Below are 25,721 nucleotides of genomic sequence, written 5' to 3' on the forward strand. Positions count from 1 at the left end.
AGACTGGGTGACAGCGGGACTCCATCTCAAACAAAAAAAAAAGACCACGTGCGGTGGCTCACTCCTGTAATCCCAGCACTTTGGGAGGCTGAGGCGGGTGGATCACTTGAGGTCAGAAGTTTGAGACCAGTGTGGCCAACATAGTGAAATCCCGTCTCTACTAAAAATACAAAATTAGCCGAGTGTGGTGACCTGTGCCTGTAGTCTCAGCTACTCAAGAGACTGAGGCGGGAAAATTGCTTGAATCCAGGAGGCAAAGGTTGCAGCAAGCCAAGATCATGCCACTGCACTCCAGCCTGGGTAACAGTACAACTCCATCTCAAAAAAAAAAAAAAAAAATTAATTGGCCATATATGTGCATGAATTCATTTTGGAATCCTCTCATTCCATTGATCTATATGTCCATTATTATGTTTACACCACATTGTTATGATTATCATAAATTTATAGTAAGTTTTTTTTTTTAAGACGGAGTTTCTCGTCACCCAGACTGGAGTGCAATGGTGCCTCTTGAGTAGCTGGGATTACAGGAGCCCACCATATTTTCATATTTTTATGAAATGAAAATTTTTATGAAAATTTTCAATTTTTATGAAATTATGGCTAATTTTCATATTTTTTAGTAGAGACAGGTTTTCACCATATTGGCCAGGCTGGTCTCAAACTCCTGACCTCAGGCAATCCACCTGCCTCGGCCTCCTAAAGTGCTGGGATTACAGGCGTGAGCCACTGTGCCCAGCTATAGTAAGTCTTACAATCAGATAGTATAAATCCTGATTTTTCCAAAATTTTAAAGCGGCTTTGGAAGAATAAATGTTAGTTTGCCAATTTCTATAGCTATGCCTATGGAAATTTTGATTGCCATTGTGTCAAATTTATAGGTCAACTTGGACAGAATTGAAACATAAACAATAAAAGGGCTTCCAAATCACAAATACGGTATATTTCTCCAGTTATTTAGGTCTTCTTTCATTTCATTTAGCGATGTTTTATAATTTTTGGTGTATAAGTCTTACACATAGTTTATTATGTATATTCCTTAATATTTGATTGTTTTTGTTGTGATTGTAAATGGTATTGGTTCCTTTTTTTAACTTTTAAGTTCAGGGGTACAAGCGCAGGTTTATTGTAATGCATGGCTAAACTCGTGTCATGGGGGTTTGTTGTGCAGGTTATTTCATCACCCAGGTATTAAGCTTTGTACCCATTAGTTATTTTTCCTGATCCCCTCCTTCCTCCCACCCTCCACCCTCTGAAAGTCCCCATTGTGTGTTGGTATTGGTTCTTAAATTTCATTTTCTGACTCTTCATTCATAGTGTATAGAAATAGAATTGATTTTGTATACTGACCTTTTAACCTGTGATCTTGCTAAATTCATTTATTTATTTATTTATTTATTATTTTTACTTTTTGTTTTGTTTTGTTTTGAGACAGGGTGTCACTCTGTCACCCAGGCTGGAGTGCAGTGGCACTGCAACCTCTGCCTCTCGGGTTCAAGCGATTCTTGTGCCTCAGCCTCCCGAGTAGTTGGGGTTACAGGCCTCCGACACCACGGCTGACTATTTTCGTATTTTTGGTAGAGACGGGGACCAGGCTGTTTTCAGACTCCTGACCTCAGGTGATCCCCCTGCCTTGGCCTTCCAAGGTGCTAGAATTACAGGCGTGAGCCACTGCACCCGGCTTAAACTCATTTATTTCGAGTAGGGTTTTTTGTAGATTCCTTAGCATTTTCCAGGCATGTGGTCATGTTGTCTTCATTTAAAGACAGTTTCACAGGCCGGGCACAGTGTCTCACACCTATAATCCCAGCTCTTTGGGAGGCTGAGGCAGGTGTATCATCTGAGGTCAGGAGTTCGAGACCAGCCTAACCAACATGGTGAAACCCCATCTCTACTAAAAACGCAAAAATTAGCCAGGCGTGGTGGCGTGTGCCTGTAATCCCAGCTACTCGGGAAGCTGTGGCAAGAGAATCACTTGAACCCAGGAGGCAGAGGTTGCAGTGAGCCGAGATCAAGCCATTGTTGATGGGCAACAAGAGTGAAACTCCATTTCCAAAAAAAAAAAAAAAATACAGTTTTACTTGTTCCTTTTCAATATGTATGCCATTTTATTTCTTCTTGTTACCTTAGTGGAGTCACTAAAAACTCTAGTGAAATGTTGCATAGAGAAGGTATAAGTGAACATCCTTGCCTAGTTTTCAGTCTAAGTGGACTGTTCAGTTATTCACCATTAAACATGATGTTAGCTGTAGGTTTTTCATAGATGCCCTTTATCAGGTTAAAGCTCCCTTCTATTTCTATTTTGTTGAGAATCTTCATCATGAATGGGTGTGGTTTTTTGTTTGTTTGTTTTCTTTTGTTTTTCAGACAGAATTTTGCTCTGTCACCCAGGCTGGAGTGCAGTGGCACATTCTAGGCTCACTGCAACCTCGGGATCCCAGGTTCAAGCCATTCTCCTGCTTCAGCCTCGAGAGTAGCTGAGATTACAGGTGCCCGCCAACACACCCAGTTAATTTTTGTATTTTTAGTAGAGATGAGATTTCGCCATGTTGGCCAGGCTGGTCTAGAACTCCTGACCTCAGGTTATCCACCCACCATGGCCTCCCAAAGTGCTGGGATTACAGACGTGAGCCACTGTGCCGGCTGGGTATGGATTTTATCATATGATTTTTTTTTAGCGTCTATTGGGATGATTTATATGATTTTCCCCTTTGTTAATATTGAATTATCACATAATATTCTCATCATTCTTTTTATTTTATCCATATTTGCAGTTTTATTGCCTTTCTCTCTCTTAACCTTGATTTTTTTTCCCCCTCTCTCTCTCTTTTTATCTCTTGAAGCACACGCGGCCAAGCGCAGTGGCTCACGCCTGTAATCTGAGCACTTTCGGAGGCCGAGGCGGGTGGGTCACCTGAGGTCAGGAGTTTGAGACCAGCCTGGCCAACATGGCGCAACTCCATCTCTACCAAAAATACAAAAATTAGCCAGGCGTGGTGGCGCATGCCTGTAATCCCAGCTACTCCAGAGGCTGAGGCAGGAGAATCTCTTGAACTCAGAAGGCAGAGGTTGCAGTGAGCCAAGATCATGCCACTGCACTCCAGCCTGGGCAACAGAGTGAAACTGCATCTTAAAAAAAAAAAAAAGGCCGGGCGCGGTGGCTCACGCCTGTAATCCCAGCACTTTGGGAGGCCGAGAAGGGCGGATCACGAGGTCAGGAGATGGAGACCATTCTGGCTAACACGTTGAAACCTCGTCTCTACTAAAACTAGTAAAAAAAAAAATTTTGCCAGGCACGGTGGCGGGGGCCTGTAGTTCCAGCTACTCGGGAGGCTGAGGCAGGAGAATTGCATGAACCCGGATGGTGGAGCTTGCAGTGAGCCAGGATCATGCCACTGTACTCCAGCCTGGGCGACAGAGCGAGATTCTGACTTAAAAAGAAAAAGAAAAAAGGCATATGCAAGACCTCTACACAGAAATAAGCCTGCACATCTATGGTCAATTCATTTTATTTTAATTTTAATCGTGGTAAAATGGCATAATATAAAATACACCATCTTAACCATTTTGAAGAGTACAGTTCAGGGCCGGATGCGGTGGCTCATGCCTGTAATCTCTGCACTTTGGGAGTCCAAGGCGGGCGGATCACCTGAGGTCAGGAGTTTGAGACCAGCCTGGCCCCTGGCCAACATGGTGAAATCCTGTCTCTGCTAAAAAAAAGAGAAAAAAATGGCTAGGCATGGTGATGCACACCTGTAATCCCAGCTACTCAGAAGGCTGAGGCAGGAGAATCACTTGAACCCGGGAAGCGGAGGTTGCAGTGAGCCAACATTGTGCCATTGCACTCCAGCCTGGGCGACAAGAGCGAGACTCCGTCTCAAAAAAAAAAAAAAAAAGAGTACAGTTCAGCAGTGTTAGGAGTATTCATATTGCTGTGCAGTAGATCTTCAGAACTTGTTCATCTTACAAATCTGAAACTTTATACCCATTAAACAACAAATCTCTACTTCCCCTTCCTCCCTAGCCCCTGGCATCCACATTCTACTTTTCATTTATATAAATTCGACTACTTTGGATACCTCAGCCAAGTGGAATCATACAATATTTGGCTTTTTGTAATTTTTTTTCTTTTTTTTTTTGAGACGGAATCTCACTCTGTTGCCCAGGCTGGAGTGCAGTGGCAAGATCTCTGGTCACTGCAACTTCCGCCTCCCCGACTCCCGATTCTCCTGCCTCAGCCTCCCGAGTAGCTGTGATTACAGGTGCCCACCAGCACATCTGGCTAATTTTTTGTATTTTAAGTAGAGACGGGGTTTTACCATGTTGGTCAGGCTGATCTTGATCTCCTGACCTCAGGTGATCCACTCGCCTCGGCCTCCCAAAGTGCTGAGATTACAGGTGTAAGCCACCACACCCAACCACTCTTATTTCACCTAACATAATATCCTCAAGATTCATCCGTGTTGTAGCATGTGACAGGATTTGCTTCTTTTTAAAGCCTGAATAATGTTCATTATATGTGTATATCACGTTTTGCTTTTTCATTAGTCAGTGACATTTGTATTGCTTCTACTTTTTGGCTATTGTGAATTGTGGCGCTATAAACACAGGTGTGCAAAGATCTCTCTGAGATCCCTCTAAGTGTTTTGTTTTCTTTTGTATTTGTTTTTTAAGTGAGATAAGGTCTCTGTTGCCTAGGCTAGAGTGCAGTGAAACAATCACAGCTCACTGCATCCTGAACTCTTGGGCTCAAGCAGCCTGTCTGCCTCAGCCTCTCAAGTAGCTGTGACTATAAGTACTTGCCACCATGCTCAGCTAATTTTTTAATTTTTTGTAGAGACTGGGTCTCACTATGTTGCCCAGGCAGATCTCAAATTCCTGGGCTCAAGCAATCCTCCCTCCTCAGCCTCCCAAAATGCTGGAATTACGGGTGTGGGAAACTGCACTCAGCTTCCTCAGGGTAGTTCCAGCTACTAGGAACTGAAGCAGGCGGGTTGCTTGAACCCAGGAGGCTGAAGTGAGCTATGATCACACCACCGGTACTCTAGTCAAGTCAACAGAGTGATGCCTGTTTTATGTTTGTTTCAATGGCAAGAACATCATTGACATTAAATGTCAACTCAGGAATTTTGAGGAGATGAGGGCCTTCTGTGTAAGAATACTTCTCTTTTTTATCTCTACCATTTGGTTTGCCATGCGCATGCTTATGGATTTTCAGTTTGGGTTGCAAAAAATACTCACTTGGTGTCCTAGAGTATTGTATATATGTCTGTGTGTGTGAGTGTGTGTAAATAGCTATTTAACAGAGGAAAAAGGGAAACAACAATACTTCTAAGATAAACATCTGAATTATATATTTGGCATCCCAGCCAGAATCATTTGAACCAGCTGCATTTTGTACTAAGTCAATGGGATTACAGGTGTGAGCCACTGCACCCAACCTAAATTTTCAATCAATATGAGCCAAGTGATTATTATTTAAAAATATTAGCTTGAGAAGAGTCCTCAGACTCAATTTTATTGTCATGAGCCTCTTACAGTGAGGTCCACAGACTTCCTTTTTCCTTCATGCCACTGACTCTGAGACCATCTGGCACTATGACACCTCTGTTGGGTGATCAAGCCATAAATCAAAATCTTTAGTCTCCAATTCCTGTACTGCCGTTCTCAAAATGCAGCCAGAGTCTCAAAAATAATATACCTGTAACCAAGGACTCCAAGCCCTATTTAATCATCTATCAAACCTGAAATAGAAACCCAATTTTGGCCGGGCGCGGTGGCTCTCGCCTGTAATCCCAGCACTTTGAGATGCTGAGGCGGGCAGATTACATGAGGCCAGGAGTTTGAGACCAGCCTGGCCAAGATGGTGAAACCCCATACGGGAAGAGAAAGAAAGAGTTGGAGTGGGAAATAGGTTTCTTAAAAGGAATTGAATATTACGAAGGAGTTCATGCGTACTCACACACACACAATTATAAACAGAGACAAAGGGAAAATACCTGACTCAAGAGGAGTGTGCTTTTCATCATCCCATGGTTTATCCATGAAGCCACTGAAATTATGTGCAAAATAGTTTGTGTTTATGTGCATTATTTTCTGGGGGAGTGTCTACATGTTTTATCAGGCTCTTAATGGGTCCTTCAATCCCCCAGATGAAAGGAACCATGTTTTCATAGATTTGCTTTTCCCCATTTAAGTCAGCAGAGGGCAGAAAAACAATAGAATTAGCAGAGCCAACAACAATACAGAAATTGCTAAAACCCCTTGAGTCTCTCTCAGTTTCTGCCATCTGTTTCCTGCTTTTGCTCTAGATCAAATTCCCTGACATCTCCCTCTGTCAAAATACTACTATCTCTGAATAACCATATCAAGATAAGCAGCCCTTCTTCTTCTTCTTTTTTTTTTTTTTTTTTTTTTTTTGAGATGGAGTCTTGCCCTGTCACCCAGGCTGGAGTGCAATGGCGCCATCTCTGCTCACTGCAACCTCCACCTCCTGAGTTCAAGCGATTCTCCTGCCTCAGCCTCCCGAGTAGCTGGGACTACAGGAGCCCACCACCACGCCTGGCTAATTTTTGTGTGTTTAGTAGGGATAGGATTTCACCATGTTGGTCAGGCTGGTCTCGAACTCCTGACCTCCGGTGACCCATCCCCCTTGGCCTCCTAAAGTGCTGGGATTAAAGCGTGAGCCACCGCGTCCTACCTCTTCTTTTATTTAGTTGGACTAAGTCTTTAGGCCGGGCGCGGTGGCTCAAGCCTGTAATCCCAGCACTTTGGGAGGCCGAGGCGGGTGGATCACGAGGTCAGGAGATCGAGACTATCCTGGCTAACATGGTGAAACCCCGTCTCTACTAAAAATACAAAAAACTAGCCGGGCATGGTGGCGGGCGCCTGTAGTCCCAGCTACCTGGGAGGCTGAGGCGGGAGAATGGCGTGAACCCGGGAGGCGGAGCTTGCAGTGAGCCGAGATCACGCCACTGCACTCCAGCCTGGGAGACACAGCGAGACTCCGTCTCAAAAAAAAAAAAAAAAAAAAAACAATTACCCCATGAGGAGCCTAAAGCTCCCATATCACTTACCACATAATTATTACATATGATTTACTTTTTGAAAGATGAAAATAGGTCTGGGCCCGGTGGCCCGCAGTTGTAATCCCAGCACTTGGGGACGCCGAGGCTAGTGGATCACTTCAGGTCAGGAGTTCCAGATCAGCCTGGCCAACAAGGCGAAACCCTGTCATTACTAAAAATACAATAATTAGCTGAGTGTGGTGCCATGCCTGTAATCCCAGCTACTCGGGAGGCTGAGTTTCGAGAATCGCTTGAACCCGGGAGGCAGAGGTTGCAGTGAGCCGAGATCAAGCCACTGCACTCCAGCCTGGGCAACAGAGTGAGACTCTGTCTCAAAACAAAGGAGGAGGAGAAGCAGGAAATAGTTTGTGGCTAAAACACTTCTCAATTAAGTTTCACTGTCTCAGAAAGATAAATTCTACGTTATCGCAACAGGGTAAAATGATGGCAGTGATAAATTTTTGCTTAGAAAGAATTACCCCTACTCTTGCTGTTTAAAGCTTTTTGTTATTATAAGAGAGAAGAAAGAATCTATCTGTCCATTAAACCCACCTGAATATATATATATATGTATGCATGTGTGTGGTACATATGTGTGTCTGTGTGATATACATGTTCTTTTTCTTTTTCTTTCTTTTTCTTTTTTTTGAGACAGAGTCTTGCTCTGTTTTCTAGGCTGGAGTGCAGTGGTGCAATCGCAGCTCACTGCAGCCTTCGACTCCCAGGCTCAAGTGGTCCTACCATCTCAGATGCGGCTGCAGCCTAGGACTACACGGCCTACCACCACGCCCGACTAATTTCTTTTTTTTTGGTAGAGATGGAATCTCCCTGTGTTGCCCAGGCTAGTCTCAAACTCCTGGGCGCAAGAGATCCTTGTGCCTCAGCCTTTCAAAGTGCTGGGATTACAGGCATGAGCCGCTGTGCCCGGACCTAAAGGAATGCATATACGTTTGCATGTATTGAAGAAAACCCAGAGCTAAACAGTAGCTGAAGTGGTCAAAATAGATTTTATTCAGGACAATTGCAATAGGGGAAAAGGGGCCTAGTTTAGAATGGGCTTAATTCCAAATATAACAAGGAAAAATGGGTATGAAAGTATGAAGTGCCAAGGACCAGTAATTTTCCAGTCTCTGACGGAAAACTTTTATCTCTGATGGAAAATTACTATGAAAAAACATTAGGAGTAAAGGGGGAGTCTGGCTAAATCAACCTAACAGAATTCTTGCTGAAGACAGGCCAAGGTGATCAGACATCACCTGGGGGCAATGCAGGATGAGGAATTTGGTCGCTTAATGACGGTGATCTTATATCAAGGTGGGGAATTCTTGCCAGAACTGAACAAAAAAGCTCAAGGTCAGGCTGAGTAGAAAAGCAAGCTCAGAAGAGCCCGACCAAAGTTTGGTCCAGGAGAAAATCTCGGCATATGCAATCACTGACAATGATTTCTACCCTACAAAAAGTGGAAAAAAACGACAGAACATACCCTTTTCCTGTTGAAACAGGTGCCTGTTTTCAGTCAAAATTCTTGTCAAAAGTCAACAGATTCAGATCTTTAAAGACACATGCTCCAAATATTCCACTCAAAAGCAAAGCACAGAAACCACTGCGATAAGAGTTGAAGTGTTCAACATCATTTTGAGGAGACAATAAAATGTTGAGAAAACAATCCTACAACAACCCCTGGTGTACTGATGTTTATGCTCCATTGCTTTTTTATGTAATTTTAATTTTTTCATTTTTAATTATTATTATGTTGAGATAGGGCGTCACTCTGTCACCCAAGTTGGAGTGCAGTGGCGTGATCTTAGCTCACTGCAACCTCCACTGCCTAGGCTCAAGTAATGCTCCCGCCTCAGCCTCCCAAATAGCTGGGGACCACAGGCCCGCTTTACCACACCCAGCAATTTTTTTTTTCTTTTCTTTCTTTTTTTTTTTTTTTGGGGTAGAGATGGGGTTTTACTATGTTGCCCAGACTGGTCTCGAACTCCTGACCTCAAGTGAACTGCCCACGTCGGCCTCCCAAACTGCTGGGATTATAGGCGTGAGCCTATATTAGTCCCTTCATCTCATAAAAATGAATCCCTTCATTTTAAATTTTTTAGGGATTTTAATTTCTTGCTATGTTGCCTAGGATGGAGTGGAGCTCCTGGCATTAAGTGATTCTCCCCTGTCAGTCTCCTGAGTAGCTGAGTGCACGTCACTGAGCCTGGTTTTATTTATTTATTTATTTATTTATTTATTTATTTATTTATTTATTTTAGGCTAGTCAAGTGAAGCAGCAGGAGTGGATAAGGAGCAAAGATTGTTTTATTTTAAAAGAAAAATTGCCAGGTGCGGTGGCTCACACTTGTAATCCCAGCACTTTGGGAGGCCAATGTGGGTGGATCACGAGGTCAGGAGTTCGAGACCAGCCTGACCAACATGGTGAAACCCCATCTCTAATAAAAATAGAAAAATTAGCTGGGCGTGGTGGCATGAGCCTGTAATCTCAGCTACTCAGGAGGCTGACACAGGAGAATCACTTGAACCCGGGAGGTGGAGGTTGCAGTGAGCTGAGATCATGCCACTGCACCCCAGCCTGAGCAACAGAGCGACGCCGTCCTCCCCCCCGCAAAAAAAGAAAGAAAACAAAACAAAAAAAGAAACAAAAATTAAACCCAGTCTGATCTGAGAAAGTACAATTTTACGATAAACTACTACTCAAAGGCAGAATCTGTATCTTATTTTTTTTCTCCGTTTCAAGGTAATGGGGCTCAGGACATGCTACCCCAAAATACAGCACCTTGGTATTTGAGGAAACAGAAGCCTGAAAGTCTCTTGCACTTTCTCCTGCCCTTCTTCTTAAAGCAGGCCATGAAAGAATGCTCTGCCCTTCCTCTGCACAAAACCTTCATTCTAGATGTATCCTCTCTATTCCCAAAGAAAAGGAATATCTTTATCCTTAAAGACACAGAGGCACTAAGAAGAATCTGAACAAACAGGCCTTGCTAAGTTCTCCAGTTCCTTTGTTTGTTTGTTTTTCTGTTTTTGGAGGTGGGGGTCTTACCACGTTGCCCAAGCTGGTCAAGCTGGTCTTGAACTCCTGGATTAAAGTGACCCTCATGTCTTGGCCCCCCAAGCAGCAAGGACTACAGGCTCACACAACAGTGCCCAGCCATTCCCAGTATATTACCATTAGATCAGACTCCCTTTGTCCAATCATACTTCTGCACAACTGTCCACCCCTTTATCAAACTTAGCACAAGTTTCCCTGTTTCGTTGAGTCTTCATTTCTGAAGATTCTCTTTTCACTAAAACTTTTTTTTTTTTTTTTTTTTTGAGACGGAGTCTCACTGTGTCGCCCAGGCTGTAGTGCAGTGGCCGGATCTCAGCTCACTGCAAGCTCTGCCTCCCGGGTTTTTACGCCATTCTCCTGCCTCAGCCTCCCGAGTAGCCGGGACTACAGGCGCCCGTCACCTCGCCCGGCTAGTTTTTTGTATTTTTTAGTAGTGACGGGGTTTCACCGTGTTAGCCAGGATGGTCTCGAACTCCTGACCTCGTGATCCGCCCGTCTCGGCCTCCCAAAGTGCTGGGATTACAGGCTTGAGCCACCGCGCCCGGCTCACTAAAACTTAAATAAATTTGATTGCTTTTCTCTTGTTAATCCTTTTTTTTTTTTTCTTTTTTTTGAGACGGAGTCTCGCTCTGTCACCAGGTTGGAGTGAGTGGTGCAATCTCCACTCACCGCAGTACCTCCGCCTCCCGGGTTCACACCATTCTCCTGCCTCAGCCTCCTGAGTAGCTGGGACTACAGGCGCACGCCACCATACCTGGCTCATTTTTGTATTTTTAGTGGAGACGGGGTTTCACCATGTTGACCAGGATGGTCTCAGTTCCTGACCTCGTGATCTGCCCACCTCGGCCTCCCAAAGTGCTGAGATTACAGGTGTGAGCCACCGTGCCCGACCAATCCTTCTTTTCTCATGTTATATGTGCCTCAGTCATGAATTTAGCAATGGGTAAAGAAAGAAATCTCTTTCCTCCAACAAAGGCATTCAGTAAATGTGAAATTGAATAGAAATAAGTTAAATTGATGGTAAAAATTACTGCCATTAAATAAAATCATGAGTCTTAAAATGTTCTGAAATAGCTGTGCTGTACACACATGCTTAATTTACTTAAATTTTGGAATAAAGAGTCCTATCTTGCCCCAATCTGCCCAAATTACAGCCAATAACTTGGCCTACAGGGTGCATACTCTGCCTATTGTAGACTGGTCTGACGAACATGAAGATTCTAGTAGAGAAATAGAATAACGTGAGCAAAACTCCATCTCAAACAAACAAAAAACTTAGCTGTTCATGGTGGCCTGTGCCTATAATGCCAGCTACTCGGGAGGCTGAGGCAGGATAATCGACTGAACCCAGTGGGTAGAGGCTGCAGACAGCTGAGATGGTGCCGCTACACACCAGCCTGGGTGACAAAGTGAAACCCTGTCTCAAAATTTTTCTTTTTTTTTTTTTGAGACAGAGTTTCACTCTTGTTGCCCAGGCTGGAGTGCAATGGCACGATCTCAGCTCACCACAACCTCTACCTCCCAGGTTCAAGTGATTCTCCTGCCTCAGCCTCCCAAGTAGCTGAGGTTATAGGCATGTGCCACCACACCCAGCTAATTTTTTGTATTTTTAGTAGAGACAGGGTTTCACCAAGTTAGCCAGGATGGTCTCGATCTCCCGACCTCAGGTGATCTGCCCACCTCAGCCTCCCAAAGTGCTGGGATTACAGCATGAGCCATCGTGCCCAGCCCTCAAAATAAAATAAAATAAAATAAAATAAAATAAAATTGTATGTACAATGTGATCTGCACTATAGGAATCAAATGGAACATCAATAAAAGACCAGAAGGCGCTGGTCTAACTAGGGCTGGGCGCAGTGGCTTTCACCTGCAATCCCAGCACTTTGGGAGGCCGAGGCTTCCTTTAAAAAAATTATTATTATTATTATTTTGAGATGGAGTCTTGCTCTGTAGCCAGGCTGGAGTGCACTGGCACGATCTCAGCTCACTGCAACCTGTCTCCAGGGTTCAAGCGATTCCCCTGCCTCTGCCTCCCAAGTAGCTGGGACTACAGGCAAGCACCACCACACCCGGCTAATTTTTTGTATTTTGGTAGAAACGGGGTTTCACCATGTTGGCCAACATGGTCTCGATCTGCTGCCCTCATGATCCGCCTGCCTCAGCCTCTCAAAGTGCTGGGATTACAGGCATGAGCCACCGCCCCCGGTCTAAAAATTTTTTAATGTAACACTATTAGCATATCAGATCTGCCAGGGAGAGCCAGGGATAGCTGCTGACCTTAGGAAAATTTGTTAGCTTCTCTAAACCTCAGCTTCTTTATCTATAAAGCATAAACAACAATGCTTCCCTCAAACAACAGTGAAATGTTTGTAAAGTAACACATAGGATAATGCCTGCCCATAATTGGCCATCAGTAAATGCCAGTGTCCATACTGTCATATGCATAATGAGTATGTTAGAACAGAAATTAACCATGATTATTAGGGCTCCAGTGTGTGTGTGTGTGTGTGTGTGTATGTGTGTGTGTGTCTGTGTGCACGCACATGCAAGTATGGGCATCATTAATTATGCTGGGTTTTTCAGGAAGACAAATTATAAACACAGATATATTGACATTTCCGATCTAAGTGGTCATAAACCAGATAGGTAGTTTTATTAGAAGATTTATCCTAAGAACACTCCTTCTATTACCATTTCTGCCATCCTACCCACACCCACATTCATCGACTACCATGTCTTCATAATGTCGTAGAATGACATTGTCATTATTGTCCTGGTAGAGCATGGAAATGGGAGACAGCTTGGTGGGGACACACACAGCCTGGGGGATCTCTGGGTCAACTGCATGCATCAGGGCTTGCATGAAAGCATAATTGGAGCTGTTGAGAGAGATGGTCAGTGAGAAGGGACACTCTCCGTGGCAGTAATTTGCCATGAACCCCTTGGGGGCAATGATCCACTTGTGCCAACCCAGGTCCTGGAAGTTAATGAACAGCTGGTGACGGTGGCAGAGGTTCTTACAAGAAACCTTGGGGACAGGGATGGCTGCTCTCCTTTTCCGAGAAGGGGGGCACTCATCAGGGTTGAGGGCCACCACCAGCAGGGAAGCATGAAGGGAGCGTCTCAGTCTGGCACAGGTGTCCTCAGGCTGAAAATTCACCCCAGAGTCTCTGTCTTCTTTGACCAGTATCTCCAGGAATAACCCAAAGTTTTTCTGGGGGTTTTCATTCCAATCCTTAGCTACATCCAGCAGGTTGAAGTGAACAGCACCTTGTGGCCATGGGACTGACCGCAACACAAACATTTTACCTGGCTTAGGGGTGGTCTGGCCCCACACATGAGGCTCTTGAACCAGGAACAGAGCCAGTTCCAGCTCTGGTCCCAGGTTATAGTAAGAATTGGGCCCCAAGTCCAGGACCAGCTTGGCCAGTGTCAACTGTTCTCTTTCTTTGATGGCAGACAGGTTAAAGTAGAGCAGCTTTTGCAGGCAGGAGGAAGCTTGGGAAAATTTCTTTGGGTAAAGAAAGAAACCTAGATGGGAAAAGAGACATGTCAGAGTCATAATAATACCTTTTAGTTCATATCCACCTATATGATATAAATGTCAGATATCCACATATACAATATAAGGGCAGGGAAGAGCCCAAGCCCTATTATGTGGTAGGGTTTGTTTCTCTATTCCTGAAAGCCAGAGGTTCTTATCTTCACATCCACAGGTTCCCAGAGATTCCTGGACGAAATGTAGAGGGTGCACGAACTTAGATGGGAAAAATAATTACATCATTATTTCCACTAAACTAAAGGAAATTTAGCATTTCCTTCATTATGAATATAGGCAACAAATCCCAGTAATATCATCAGGGCCTATGACATTGTTATCACTAATAATCATAGGTGTGTTCATACATTTAGTTGTTGCAAATAACTGAAAACATTTATGGAGGCCAGGCAAGTGGCTTATGCCTGTAATCTCAGCACACTGGGAGGCTGAGATGGGAGATTTGCTTGAGGCTAGGAGTTTGAGACCATCCTGGGCAACATAGTGAGACTCCATCTCTACAAAAAATAAATAAAGAAAGGAAAAGAAAAAAAAAAAAAAAACACTTATGCTAACACTATACTGAAATTTATGGTAGCTATACGTATAGTCACCTCCCTAGATCTTGTTATGTAATACATTGATAAAGCATTATATACATTACTATATATACATTTGTTTAAAAAATATTTTAAAACTGTATTTCAATACTTAATTGGTTTCTTTTGAAATCCTAAATATTTTACTTCAGGCACTTAAACCATTATTCTGAGAAAAAATCAATAGACTGGGCCAGGCGCGGTGGCTCACACCTGTAATCCCAGCACTTTGGGAGGCCCAGACGGGCAGATAACCTGAGGTCAGGAGACCAGACTGACCAACATGGAGAAACCCTATCTCTACTAAAAATACAAAAAAATTAGCCAGGCATGGTGGCACATGCCTGTAATCCCAGCTACTCAGGAGGCTGAGGCAGGAGAATCGCTTGAATTTGGGAGGCAGAGGTTGTGGTGAGCTGATATCACACGAGTGTACTCCAGCCTGGGCAACAAGAGCAAAACTCCGTCTCAATTAAAAAAAAAAAAAGAGTAACCTAGACTGTCAGGTGTTGTTGGCCAAAGTCCAATCATTCAGATTGGCTTTACTTTTTTTTTTTTTCCGAGACGGAGTCTTGCTTTGTCACCCAGGCTAGAGTGCAGTGGCTTAGCTTAATCTCAGTTCATGGCAACCTCAGCCTCTCGGGTTCAAGCAATTCTCCTGCATCACCCTCTGGAGTAGCTGGGATTATAGGAGCACACCATGTCCGGCTAATTGCATTTTTAGTAGAGACGGGGTTTCACCATGTTGGCCAGGCTGGTCTCAAACTCCTGACCTGAGGTGATCTGCCCACCTTGGCTTCCCAAAGTGCTGGGATTACAGGCGTGAGCCACCACGCCCAGCCAATTTTTTTTTAAGTTTTTGTAGAGATAGGGTCTCCCTATGTTGCTCTCCTGAGGTCACAGGATCCTCCCACCTCTCAAAGTGCTGAGATTACAGTCATGAGCCACTGCTCCAGCCTCTCCTCATATTGAAGTACAATGTGATTCTTTGATTTTTGTCCATGGATGCCCTTCTTCTGAAGTTACAAGTGTGCTCTCCGTTTTCTAAGCTAACTTTCCTGCCTGAATTTTCAAATTTTACCTATTCCTCTAGGAAAAGACCCAATAAGTATACTTTTACTATTTTATTTTTTGCATCTTCAATTTTTCCCTTTCCACAAATAACTTATTTGGCCTAACGCCATCATTTTGTTTGGTAGGATGACTTCACGCTTAAGTAGGTATTTTCTGTTTTTTTTTTTCCCCCTGAGACGGAGCCTTGCTCTGTCACCTAGGCTGCAGTGCAGTTGTGCGATCTTGGCTCACTGCAACCTCCGCCTCCTGGGTGTTCAATGGATTTTCCTGCCTCAGCTGGAATTACAGGTGCTCGCCACCACACCTGGCTAATTTTTTTTTTGTATGTTTAGTAGAGACAGGGGTGGGGGTGGCGGGCGGGAGAGCTTACCATGTTGGCTAGGCTGGTCTCAAACTCCTGGCCTCATGATCTGCCTGCCTCAGCCTCCCAAAGTGCTGGGATTACAGGTGTGAGCCACCGCGCCCAGCCTTAAATAGGTATTTTCTTTTTTTTTTTTTTTTTTGAGGCGGAGTCTCGCTCTGTAGCCCGGGCTGGAGTGCAGTGGCCGGATCTCAGCTCACTGCAAGCTCCGCCTCCCAGGTTTACGCCATTCTCCTGCCTCAGCCTCCCGAGTAGCCGGGACTACAGGCGCCCGCCACCTCGCCCGGCTAGTTTTTTGTATTTTTTAGTAGAGACGGGGTTTCACGGTGTTCGCCAGGATGGTCTCGATCTCCTGACCTCGTGATCCACCCGTCTCGGCCTCCCAAAGTGCTGGGATTACAGGCTTGAGCCACCGCGCCCGGCCTAAATAGGTATTTTCTAAAGTCATTCAGCTTGGGGAGAAATTGCAACTCAAACCCAAACACTCTTAGGCGCCCCACCACCATGCCTCTTCATTCTCAAGCATCATTCAAAACGTAACAAAATTTGGCTGGGCAAGGTGGCTCATGCCTGTAATCCCAGCACTTCGGGAGGTCAAGGCAGGCCATTGCCTGAGCTCAGAAGTTAGAGACCAGCCTCACGGCGAGACCTCATCGCTATAAAAAAAAAAAAAAAAAATACAAAAATCAGCCTGGCGTGGTTGTGCGCACCTGTAGCCTGTAGTCCCAACTACTCTACTCGGTAAACTGAGGTGGGAAGATCACTTGAGCCCAGGAGGTGGAGGCTGCAGTGAGCTGAGATTGTGCCACTGCACTCCAGCCTGGGTGACACAGCAAGACCTGTCTCAAGGGAAAAAAAAAAAGAGAGGAAGAGGAAGAAGAAGAAAAGCCTGGCCGGGCGCGGTGGCTCAAGCCTGTAATCCTAGCACTTTGGGAGGCCGAGACGGGCGGATCACGAGGTCAGGAGTTCGAGACCATCCTGGTTAACACGGTGAAACCCCGTCTCCACTAAAAAATACAAAAAACTAGCCGGGCGAGGTGGCGGGCGCCTGTAGTCCCGGCTACTCGGGAGGCTGAGGCAGGAGAATGGCGTAAAAACCCGGGAGGCAGAGCTTGCAGTGAGCTGAGATCCGGCCACTGCACTCCAGCCTGGGTGACACAGCGAGACTCCGTCTCCAAAAAAAAAAAAAAAGAAAAGCCTGAAGTACTTGACCAGGCAAATTCTGAGGGAGTACTTCAGGTAGCCTGGATATAGCACGTTTGAAGATGAGCAAAGAATGCATGCTCTAGGAGGAATAGACTATGAGCTTAGAGTTGAGTGTGCAAGCAGAGGTTGTAAAAGGTGAGACTGGGGAAGTAAGCAGCAGCGTCAGAACAGGCAGGGCACGGTGGGTCAACTCCTGCAGAATTCTGCAGACGAGAATTTTACGTGGAGGAGCAGTATGACTCAATATGCATTTTAAAAAGGTAATTCTGGGCTGGGTGCAGTGGCTCACACCTGTAATCCCAGCACTTTGGGAGGCTGAGGCAGGCAGATCACCTGAAGTCAGGAGTTCAAGACCAGCTTGGCCAACATATAGTGAAACCCTGTCTCTACTAAAAAATTAGCTGGGTGTGGTGGCACATGTCTGTAATTCCAGCCACTTGGGAAGCTGAGGCAGAAGAATCATTTGAAGCCAGGAAGCGGAGGTTGCAGTGAGCTGAGATCGTGCCACTCTACTCCAGCCTGGAAGACAGAGGGAGACTCTCAAAAAAAAAAAAAAAAGCAAAATTTATCTTGTATTCTCAAGGCCATACACAGTTCCTGCTCACCATAGGTATCCAATAAGTGCTTCTTGGACAAATAAATATTCAAATCTCCTCTCCAGTTGCTGTAAAACTAACCCAGGCTCTAAATTCTGCATCTGAAACACCCGGGAGGTTGTATAGACATGCAGATTCTCAACACCCATTTCAGACTTTGAATAAGAATTGGGTGGGGAGAACAAGGGGCAGGAATGGAGTTGGAGGATCTACTGTTAATGGAAGACCTAAGTTATTTGGTGGGTGGTCAGTTTGGGAAAGTATTGGATGCCACTCCCTGGGATCCTTTTAAAAAAGGATATGACAACTGTATATATTATTACTCTCTATTCACAAATCTAGAATAACCTTTGCCACCCAACAAGAGTAGCCAGGAGGTGCAAATAAGGGAAGCAGGAGTCCTGGGCAAACCAACCTCAAAATTTTTATACCCTGCTTGCCACACAGAAGATGGCAGGATGTGTATATATGGGCTGAAGAGTGGGACACTGAGCTCCGATTCCTCCCTCACCTCTTTCATCTCAACTGAAGCACAAAGCAGTTGATTCAAAAAACAAAAACCTGTTTCAAATTCTGACTTTTTTCTCACACACTAGCTGTATGATCTTGAATAGATTACAGGTTACCTACTGTCTGAGCCTCATTTCCTTACTGTTAGAAACTTGATAAGAATATCTAACTTCCTCTCAGGATCGAGGGCTGGAATTAAATGAGATAAAATATGAAAAATACCAGCACAAGGCCACATTAGTAATTGCCATTTCCTATTGTCCTTTCTTCACACCACCCAGTTCCAGATGTTTTTCTGGATAACACTCCTATTTCCTTACCTTGGTCTGGGAGAAAGCGAAGTACATTCCCACGGACGCCCAGCTCCTTTACGTAGCATAAGTCTCGGGAGACCCCAGTGGTCGCTGCTGCCTCGTGATCCTGGAAAATTTTCTTCAGGATATAAGGCACGGGTTGGAACTTCTGGGGTGAAGGCGCCTTATCTAAGCCCATAAATTGGAGAAAGACATATTCTTGAAATTGGACTGCCTGGCCAAAAGCCAGAGTTAACAGGAAGCTGAAAGCCAAATCTGGCAAGAATCGAAGCATGGCCTCTAGAGTGGCTATCAGGCTGGGGAGAGCTCCACTGCCAGACTGCCCAACAATTCAGGGGCTGCTAATTTATCTGATGTAAGATAATCAAGTGTGAATTGCTCTCTTCCCAGCTCCTCAAAGGCCATTGGATGTGAAGACGGAATTTTTTTTTTCTCTTCTCTTGCTCTACTATTCCAGGAAAAAGTTCACAGAATAAAGATTACCAATGCATGGACATAAACTCTACAACTATGTGAGGTTGTCGGCAGTAGACAGAGTGAAAAGGAGACATGCATTTATTCATTTAACAAACAGTTACTCAGCATCTATTATGTGCAAGGTGCTGAGGTAGGTGCTAGGAACAGAGCAGTGAATAATTCATAGACTTATAATTCATCATCTGCACAGACCAATGCAGAGGGTCGCATGAGGCACATGACGGCTTTGAATGCAGCCTCACACAAAGTCATAAACTTTTGTAAAACATTATGAATCTTTCTTGTGATTTTTTTTTTTTTAGTTCATCAGCTATCATTAGTGTTAGCTAACATCATTAGTGTTAGTATATTTTACGTGTGGCCCAAGACAATTCCTCTTCTTCCAGTGTGACCCAGGGAAGCCAAAAGATTGGACACCCCTGTATTAGACAAATACCCAAGTAGATTTCATGATTTTATTTTATTTTTATTTATGTATTTATTTATTTTCGAAACAGGGTCTTGTTCTGTCGCCCAAGCTGGAGTGCAGTGGCCTGATCTTGGCTCACTGCAAGTCTCGACTCCCTGGGCTCAAGAAACCATCCCACCTTAGGCTCTGGAGTAGTTGAGACTACAGGCGTAGGGCACCACTCCCAGCTAATTGTTTTATTTTTTATAGAGATGGAGCCTTGCCATGTTGTCCAGACTGGTCTTGAACTCCTGGCCTCAAGCAGTCTTCCCACCTCGGTCTCCCAAAGTGCTGGGATTATAGGCATGAGCCACCACACCCTGCCACCAGCCTTATTTCTCACCACCCACCATCCTTAGTGTGGAGGCTCTAATTATATTGACCTATTTGTAGTTCTGTGAGCTGATTTCTTCTCAGAGCCTTTACACAGACCAAGTGCAAAGGTCACCTCTACTTCCACAATTTCGACTCACCAAAATAGATTGAGATACTTCTTTCTCCCACTCAGCCATACTTGGGCATCCATTACAGTTTTTTGTTTGTTTGTTTTTTTGAGATGGAGTTTCACTTTTGTCGCTCAAGCTGGAGTGCAGTGGCGCTATCTCAGCTCACCACAACCTCCGCCTCCCAGGTTCAAGCGATTCTCCTGCCTCAGCCTCCCTAGTAACTGGGATTACAGGCATGTGCCAGCATGCCCGCCTAATTTTGTATTTTTAGTAGAGATGGGGTTTCTCCATGTTGGTCAGGCTGGTCTCAAACTCCCGACCTCAGGTGATCCGCCCACCTCGGCCTCCCAAAGTGCTGGGATTATAGGTGTGAGCCACCGCGCCCTGCCCTCCATTCCAGTTTTTGCAGTGCATTTTACAGTGTGCCTCCCTCCCTTTCAGACAACTCATGCCTTGAGGATCAGAACTGCGTCTCTTTGCCTAAGTATCTTCAGTGTGTCTTTTTTCCCCAAAGTATCTCCACTGGTGAGGAAAGTGTCCGGCAGGTAGTAGACATTCGATAAATATCTGTGCAAATAATAAATTAAGGAATTAATTGGTTGCTATTTCTAGAGGTCTCACTCTTTTATATAGTGAGGTTTTCCTCATTCCTTTTTTTTTTTTTAGAGTTAGAGACTAGGTTTAGGGAGTGTCTCACTATGTTGCCCAGGCTGGCCTTGAATTACTGGATCAAGGGAATCTTCTGCCTCGGCCTCCAAGTAACTAGAACTACAGGCATGTGCCACCACTCCCAGGTCCCACTTCTCTTATCTCCTATTTGTATCTTATCTAACACTTTTAAATTAATCTACAATCTTAACCTTTTTTCAACAATAAGAGTAGGTTGCATTTGGGTTTTCTTTATTTGATTTTCCTGACTTAAGGTCAGAAATCAGACTAACTGGTTCAAATTCTGGTTCCACCACTGATTAGTTATGTGACCATGAGCAAGCCACTCAAGTGTAAAGTGGGAATAAAACATTCTTTGTTAAGGTGCTGAGGGCAACTCATAAAATAATGTATATATGACACTCAGGACAATGTCTGCCGAATGGAAAGCACTCAATAAAAGTTAGCTATTATTATTATCGTCATTATTATTAATTAAAGAGGAGGTTGATCAGGTGGAGTGGCTTGTGCCTGTAGTCCCAGCCGCTTGGAAGCCTGAGGTGGGAGGATCCCTTGAGCTCAGGAGTGCGACGCCAACCTGGGTACTATAGCAAGACCCAGTTCCTAAAGGGAAAATAAAAAGGTTCATCGGAGCACAGCTAAGAGAAAAAGAAAAAGAAAAAAAAAAGTAGGGAGAGAGGTAGTTTGATCATGGAGGAAAAAAGAAGTAATAGAGAATGTGCAGTTGCCTAGCAGAAAAAGCACCAAATCAGTCAGGGGATCTGAGTTAAGCACAGCATCTCCAATTATGATGTAATCGTAGGCCAGGCGCGGTGGCTCACACCTGTAACCCCAGCACTTTGGGAGGCTGAGGTGGGCAGATCACCTGAGGTCAGGAGTTTGACACCAGCCTGACCAATATACTGAAACTCCGTCTCGACTAAAAATACAAAATTAGCCTGGAGTGGTGGCACATGCTTGTAATCCCAGCTACTCAGGAGGCTGAGGCAGGATAATCGCTTGAACCCAGGAGGCAGAGGTTGCAGCGAGCTGAGATCGCACCATTGTACTCCAGCCTGGGCAACAAGAGTGAAACTCCAGCTCATAAATAAATAAATAAATAAATAAACAATGTAATCTTAGGCAATTCACTCAGTCTTTTATGATATATACTCAGACATGGAAATTTTTCAAAGTGAAGAATTGGAATGGTCTGATATGTCATACAGGGCTAACCTATTTGGGCCTCACTTTGCTTACCTAAGAAATCACAGGATTGAATTTTATTGTTTTTAAAGATTCTATAAGCAGGCCAGGTGCGGTGGCTCACGCGTGTAATCCCAGCACTTTGGGAGGCCGACGTGAACTCCTGAGGTCAGGAGTTCAAGACCAGCCTGACCAACATGGTGAAACCATATCTCTACTAAAAATACAAAACTTAGTGGGGCGTGGTGGCAGACACTTGTAATCCCAGCTACCCGGGAGACTGAGGCAGGAGAATCGCTTGACCCTGGGAGGCAGAGTTTGCCCTGAGCGGAGATTATGCCACCGCACTCCAGCCTGGGCAACAGAATGAGACTCTGTCTCAAACAAAAAATAAAAGAAAAAAAAGATTCTATAAGCAAAGCCACTGTAATTCTGGACTTTGAGCCCAAATCAGAAAATTCAAAATCGGCCAAGTGCGGTGGCCGGGTGGATCCTTTGAGGTCAGGAATTTGAGACCAGGCTGGCCAACATGGTGAAAACCCATCTCTACTAAAATACAAAAATCAGCCGGGTGTGGTGGTACATGCCTGTAATCCCAGCTACTCAGGGGGCTGAGGCAGGAGAATTACTTGAACCCGGGAGGTGGAGGTTGCAGTGAGCTGAGATCGCGCCACTGTTCTCCAGCGTGGGTGACAGAGAGAGACTCCGTTTAAAAAAAAAAAAGAAAGAAAAAAGAAAACCAAATCAAGGCAACATAGCTAGGTAGTATAGAACTGGTTCTGCAGTCATGGACTTAAGACTAAAATCCTAACTCAATCACTTACCGGCTGTGGGGTCCTGGAGAAATTGTTTCTCCAATCTTTAGTTTTCTAATCCATAAAATGAGAAAAGGAGGTGGGAGAGAATCAGCAAAAATAATGAATGGATACTAGGCTTAACACCTGGATGATTAAACAATCTGTACAACGGGCCCCCGTGACACTCATTTACCTATGTAACAAACCTGCACATCCTGCACATGTACCCCTGAATTTAAAATAAAAGTTAAGGACTGAGTGCAGGTGCTCATGCCTGTAATCTCAGCACTTTGGGAGGCCAAGGCGAGCAGATCACTTGAGGTCAGGAGTTCGAGACCAGCCTGACCAACATGGTGAAACCCTGGGTCTACTAAAAATATGAAAACAATTAGTTGGGCATGGGGGCGCGCACCTGTAATCTCAGCTACTCGGGAGACTGAGGCAGTAGAATCGCTTGAACCCAGGAAGTGGAAGTTGCAATGAGCCGGGATTGTGCCTCTGCACTTCAGCCTGGGCGACAAACAGAAACTCTGTCCTCAAGAATAAATAAATAAATAAAAGTTAAAATGATACAATAAAATAAAATGAGAAAAATATCAGTGCAGCAGAATTATTGTTATCATAAACATAAAAACTTTTCAACTTCACTAGTGAAAAAAAGAAATGCAAATTAAAACAATGAAATGTCTTTGTCTATCCAATTAGCAAGATGAAAAAAGACAACAGCTTGTGTGGATGAGGAAACAAGGAAAGTAACACTGTTATTCACAGGTCTGGGTACACATTAACATAACTTATCCGGAGGAAAAATTTGTAATATTGCTAAAAGTTTAAAAACTATTTCTGGCCAGGCGCGGTGGCTCACGCCTGTAATTCTACCACTTTGGGAGACCAAGGAGGGTGGATCACATGAGGCCAGGAGTTCGAGAGAAGCCTGGCCAATATGACAAAACCCCACCTCTATTTAAAATTTTAAAATAAAAATAAAAATAAAAAAATTCAAAAACCCAGCTGGGCATGGTGGTTCACGCCTGTAATCCCAGTGCTTGGGTGGAGCAGAGGCAGGAGGATCCCTTGAGCCCAGGAGCTATGATTGCTCCACTACGTAATTGCTCAACTCAGCCCGGCGCGGTGGCTCACGCCTGTAATCCCAGCTCTCAGGGAGGCAGAGGCGGGAGGATAGCTTGAGCCCAGGAGTTCGAGACCTGCCTGGGCAATATAGCGAGACCCCATTCTCCACAAAAAGGAAGAAAAAAAAAAAGACACACAAAAAAAGTGTAATTGCTCCACTCTAGCCTGAGTGATAGAGCAAGAGCTTGTCTTGGAAAAAAGCAAACAAACAAACACTCAGGAGGAGAACTTCAAACATAATGAAGCTTCTTTTTCAATCCTTACACTCTACACCCTCCCATTGATAAATGAGCTTCTTTTCCTAATAGAAATGTCTCCTTGTTGTTGTTTGAACCTTTTTTTCCTCAATTGAATTGTGGACACATCCTCCATCTGTTCTAAACATGATATGATCATTAGTGGGGATATAAGAAAGTTGAGGCCAGGCACGGTGGCTCATGCCTGTAATCCTAGCACTTTGGGAGGCCGAGGCAGGCGGATCACTTGAGGTCAGGAGTTAAAGACCAGCTTGGTCAACATGATGAAACCTCATCTCTACTAAAAATACAAAAAGTAGCTGGGCATGGTGGCACACACCTGTAATCCCAGCTACTTGGGAGGCTGAGGCATGAGGATCCCTTGAACCCAGGAGGCAAAAGTGGCAGTGATTCGAGATCACGACACTGCATTCCAACGTGGGCAATAGAGTGAGACTGTCTCAAAAAAAAAAAAAAAAAGAAAGTTGAGAAGAATCTTCAGAAATTAAGGAAAACTCCTTGAGATTTCCTGTACTAATTACACGCCATGCCCTAGTGACCATTTCTACCTTTCTTACTAGTTTTCAAAGAAAGGAAATGAGCACAGGCCATGAGACATTATCGAAATAGGTTGAATAGAATTTGCCAAGGGTACACACGAAGCCAACATACCAAAAATAACTTTTGAAAATAATCTCATGTCCAGGCACGGTGGTCCACGCCTGTAATCCTACGACTTTGGGAAGCCAAAGTGGGCAGATCACAAGGTCAAGAGATCCAGACCATCCTGGCCAACATGGTGAAACCCCAACTCTACTAAAAATGCAAAAAAAGGCCGGGCGCAGTGGCTCACGCCTGTAATCCCAGCACTTTGGGAGGCCGAGGTGGGCAGATTACGAGGTCAGGAGATCGAGACCATCCTGGCTAACCCAGTGAAACCTCATCTTTACCAAAAACACAAAAAATTAGCCAGGCGTTCTGGCAGGCGCCTGTAGTCCTAGCTACTCGGCAGGAGAATGGAGTGAACCCGGGAGGCGGAGGTTGCAGTGAGTCGAGATCGCACCACTGCACTCCAGCCTGGGCGACAGATAGAGGCTCCGTCTCAAAAAAAAAAAACAAGTAAAAAAAAAATGCAAAAAAAAAAAAAAATCAGCCGGGCGTGGTGACAGGCACCTGTAATCTCAGCTACTCGGGAGGCTGAGGCAGGATAATTGCTTGAACCCTAGAGGCAGAGGCTGTAGTGAACAGATATCGTGCCACTGCACTCCAGCCTGGGCGACAGTGCGAGACTCCATCTCAAAAAAAAAAATTATCTACATTTTATAGTATTTTTTTTTTTTTTTTTTTGAGACGGAGTCTAGCTCTGTTGCCCAGGCTGGAGTGCAATGGCCGGATCTCAGCTCACTGCAAGCTCCGCCTCCCGGGTTCACGCCATTCTCCTGCCTCAGCCTCCCCAGTAGCTGGGAGTACAGGCGCCCGCCACCTCGCCCGGCTAATTTTTTTTGTATTTTAGTAGAGACGGGGTTTCACCGTGTTAGCCAGGATGGTCTCGATCTCCTGAACTCGTGATCCGCCCGTCTCGGCCTCCCAAAGTGCTGGGATTACAGGCTTGAGCCACCGCGCCCGGCCTGTATTTTTTTTTTTTATTGAGATGGAGTCTTGCTCTGTTGCCCAGACTGGAGTGCAGTAGTGTGGTCTCAGCTCACCACAACCTCCACCTCCCAGGTGCTCAATTGATTCTTCTACCTCAGCCTCAGCCTCCCGAGTAGCTGGGATTACAAGTGCCTGCCACCACACCTGGCTAATTTTTTGTTTTTTTACTAGAGATGGGGATTCACCATGTTGGCCAAGCTGGTCTTGAACTCCTGACCTCGTGACCTGCCCTCCTTGGCCTCCTCGCTGGAATTGCAGGCGCGTGCCACCGAGCCCAGCTATATTATCTTCTTATTAAATTATGTCTAAATAGGCCGGGCGCAGTGGCTCACGCCTGTAATCCCAGCACTTTGGGAGGC

The 25,721-nt window shown here is 44.8% G+C and overlaps 1 protein-coding gene across 1 annotated transcript; it reads right to left on the reverse strand.

The window, feature by feature from the left end:
• Positions 1-12,731: 12,731 nt before the first annotated feature.
• On the reverse strand, positions 12,732-18,641 carry GDF3 (growth differentiation factor 3). Its single transcript, XM_005570021.4, has 2 exons — positions 18,327-18,641; positions 12,732-13,653 (listed from the first exon to the last, which is right to left on the reverse strand). Exons 1-2 carry the CDS (start codon positions 18,592-18,594, stop codon positions 12,827-12,829), a joined length of 1,095 nt encoding a protein of 364 aa, XP_005570078.3. The 5' UTR covers positions 18,595-18,641; the 3' UTR covers positions 12,732-12,826.
• Between the last annotated feature and the right edge of the window lie 7,080 nt (positions 18,642-25,721).

This window comes from Macaca fascicularis, chromosome 11, assembly GCF_037993035.2.
Source record: "Macaca fascicularis isolate 582-1 chromosome 11, T2T-MFA8v1.1".
NCBI classification, from domain to species: Eukaryota; Metazoa; Chordata; class Mammalia; order Primates; family Cercopithecidae; genus Macaca; species Macaca fascicularis.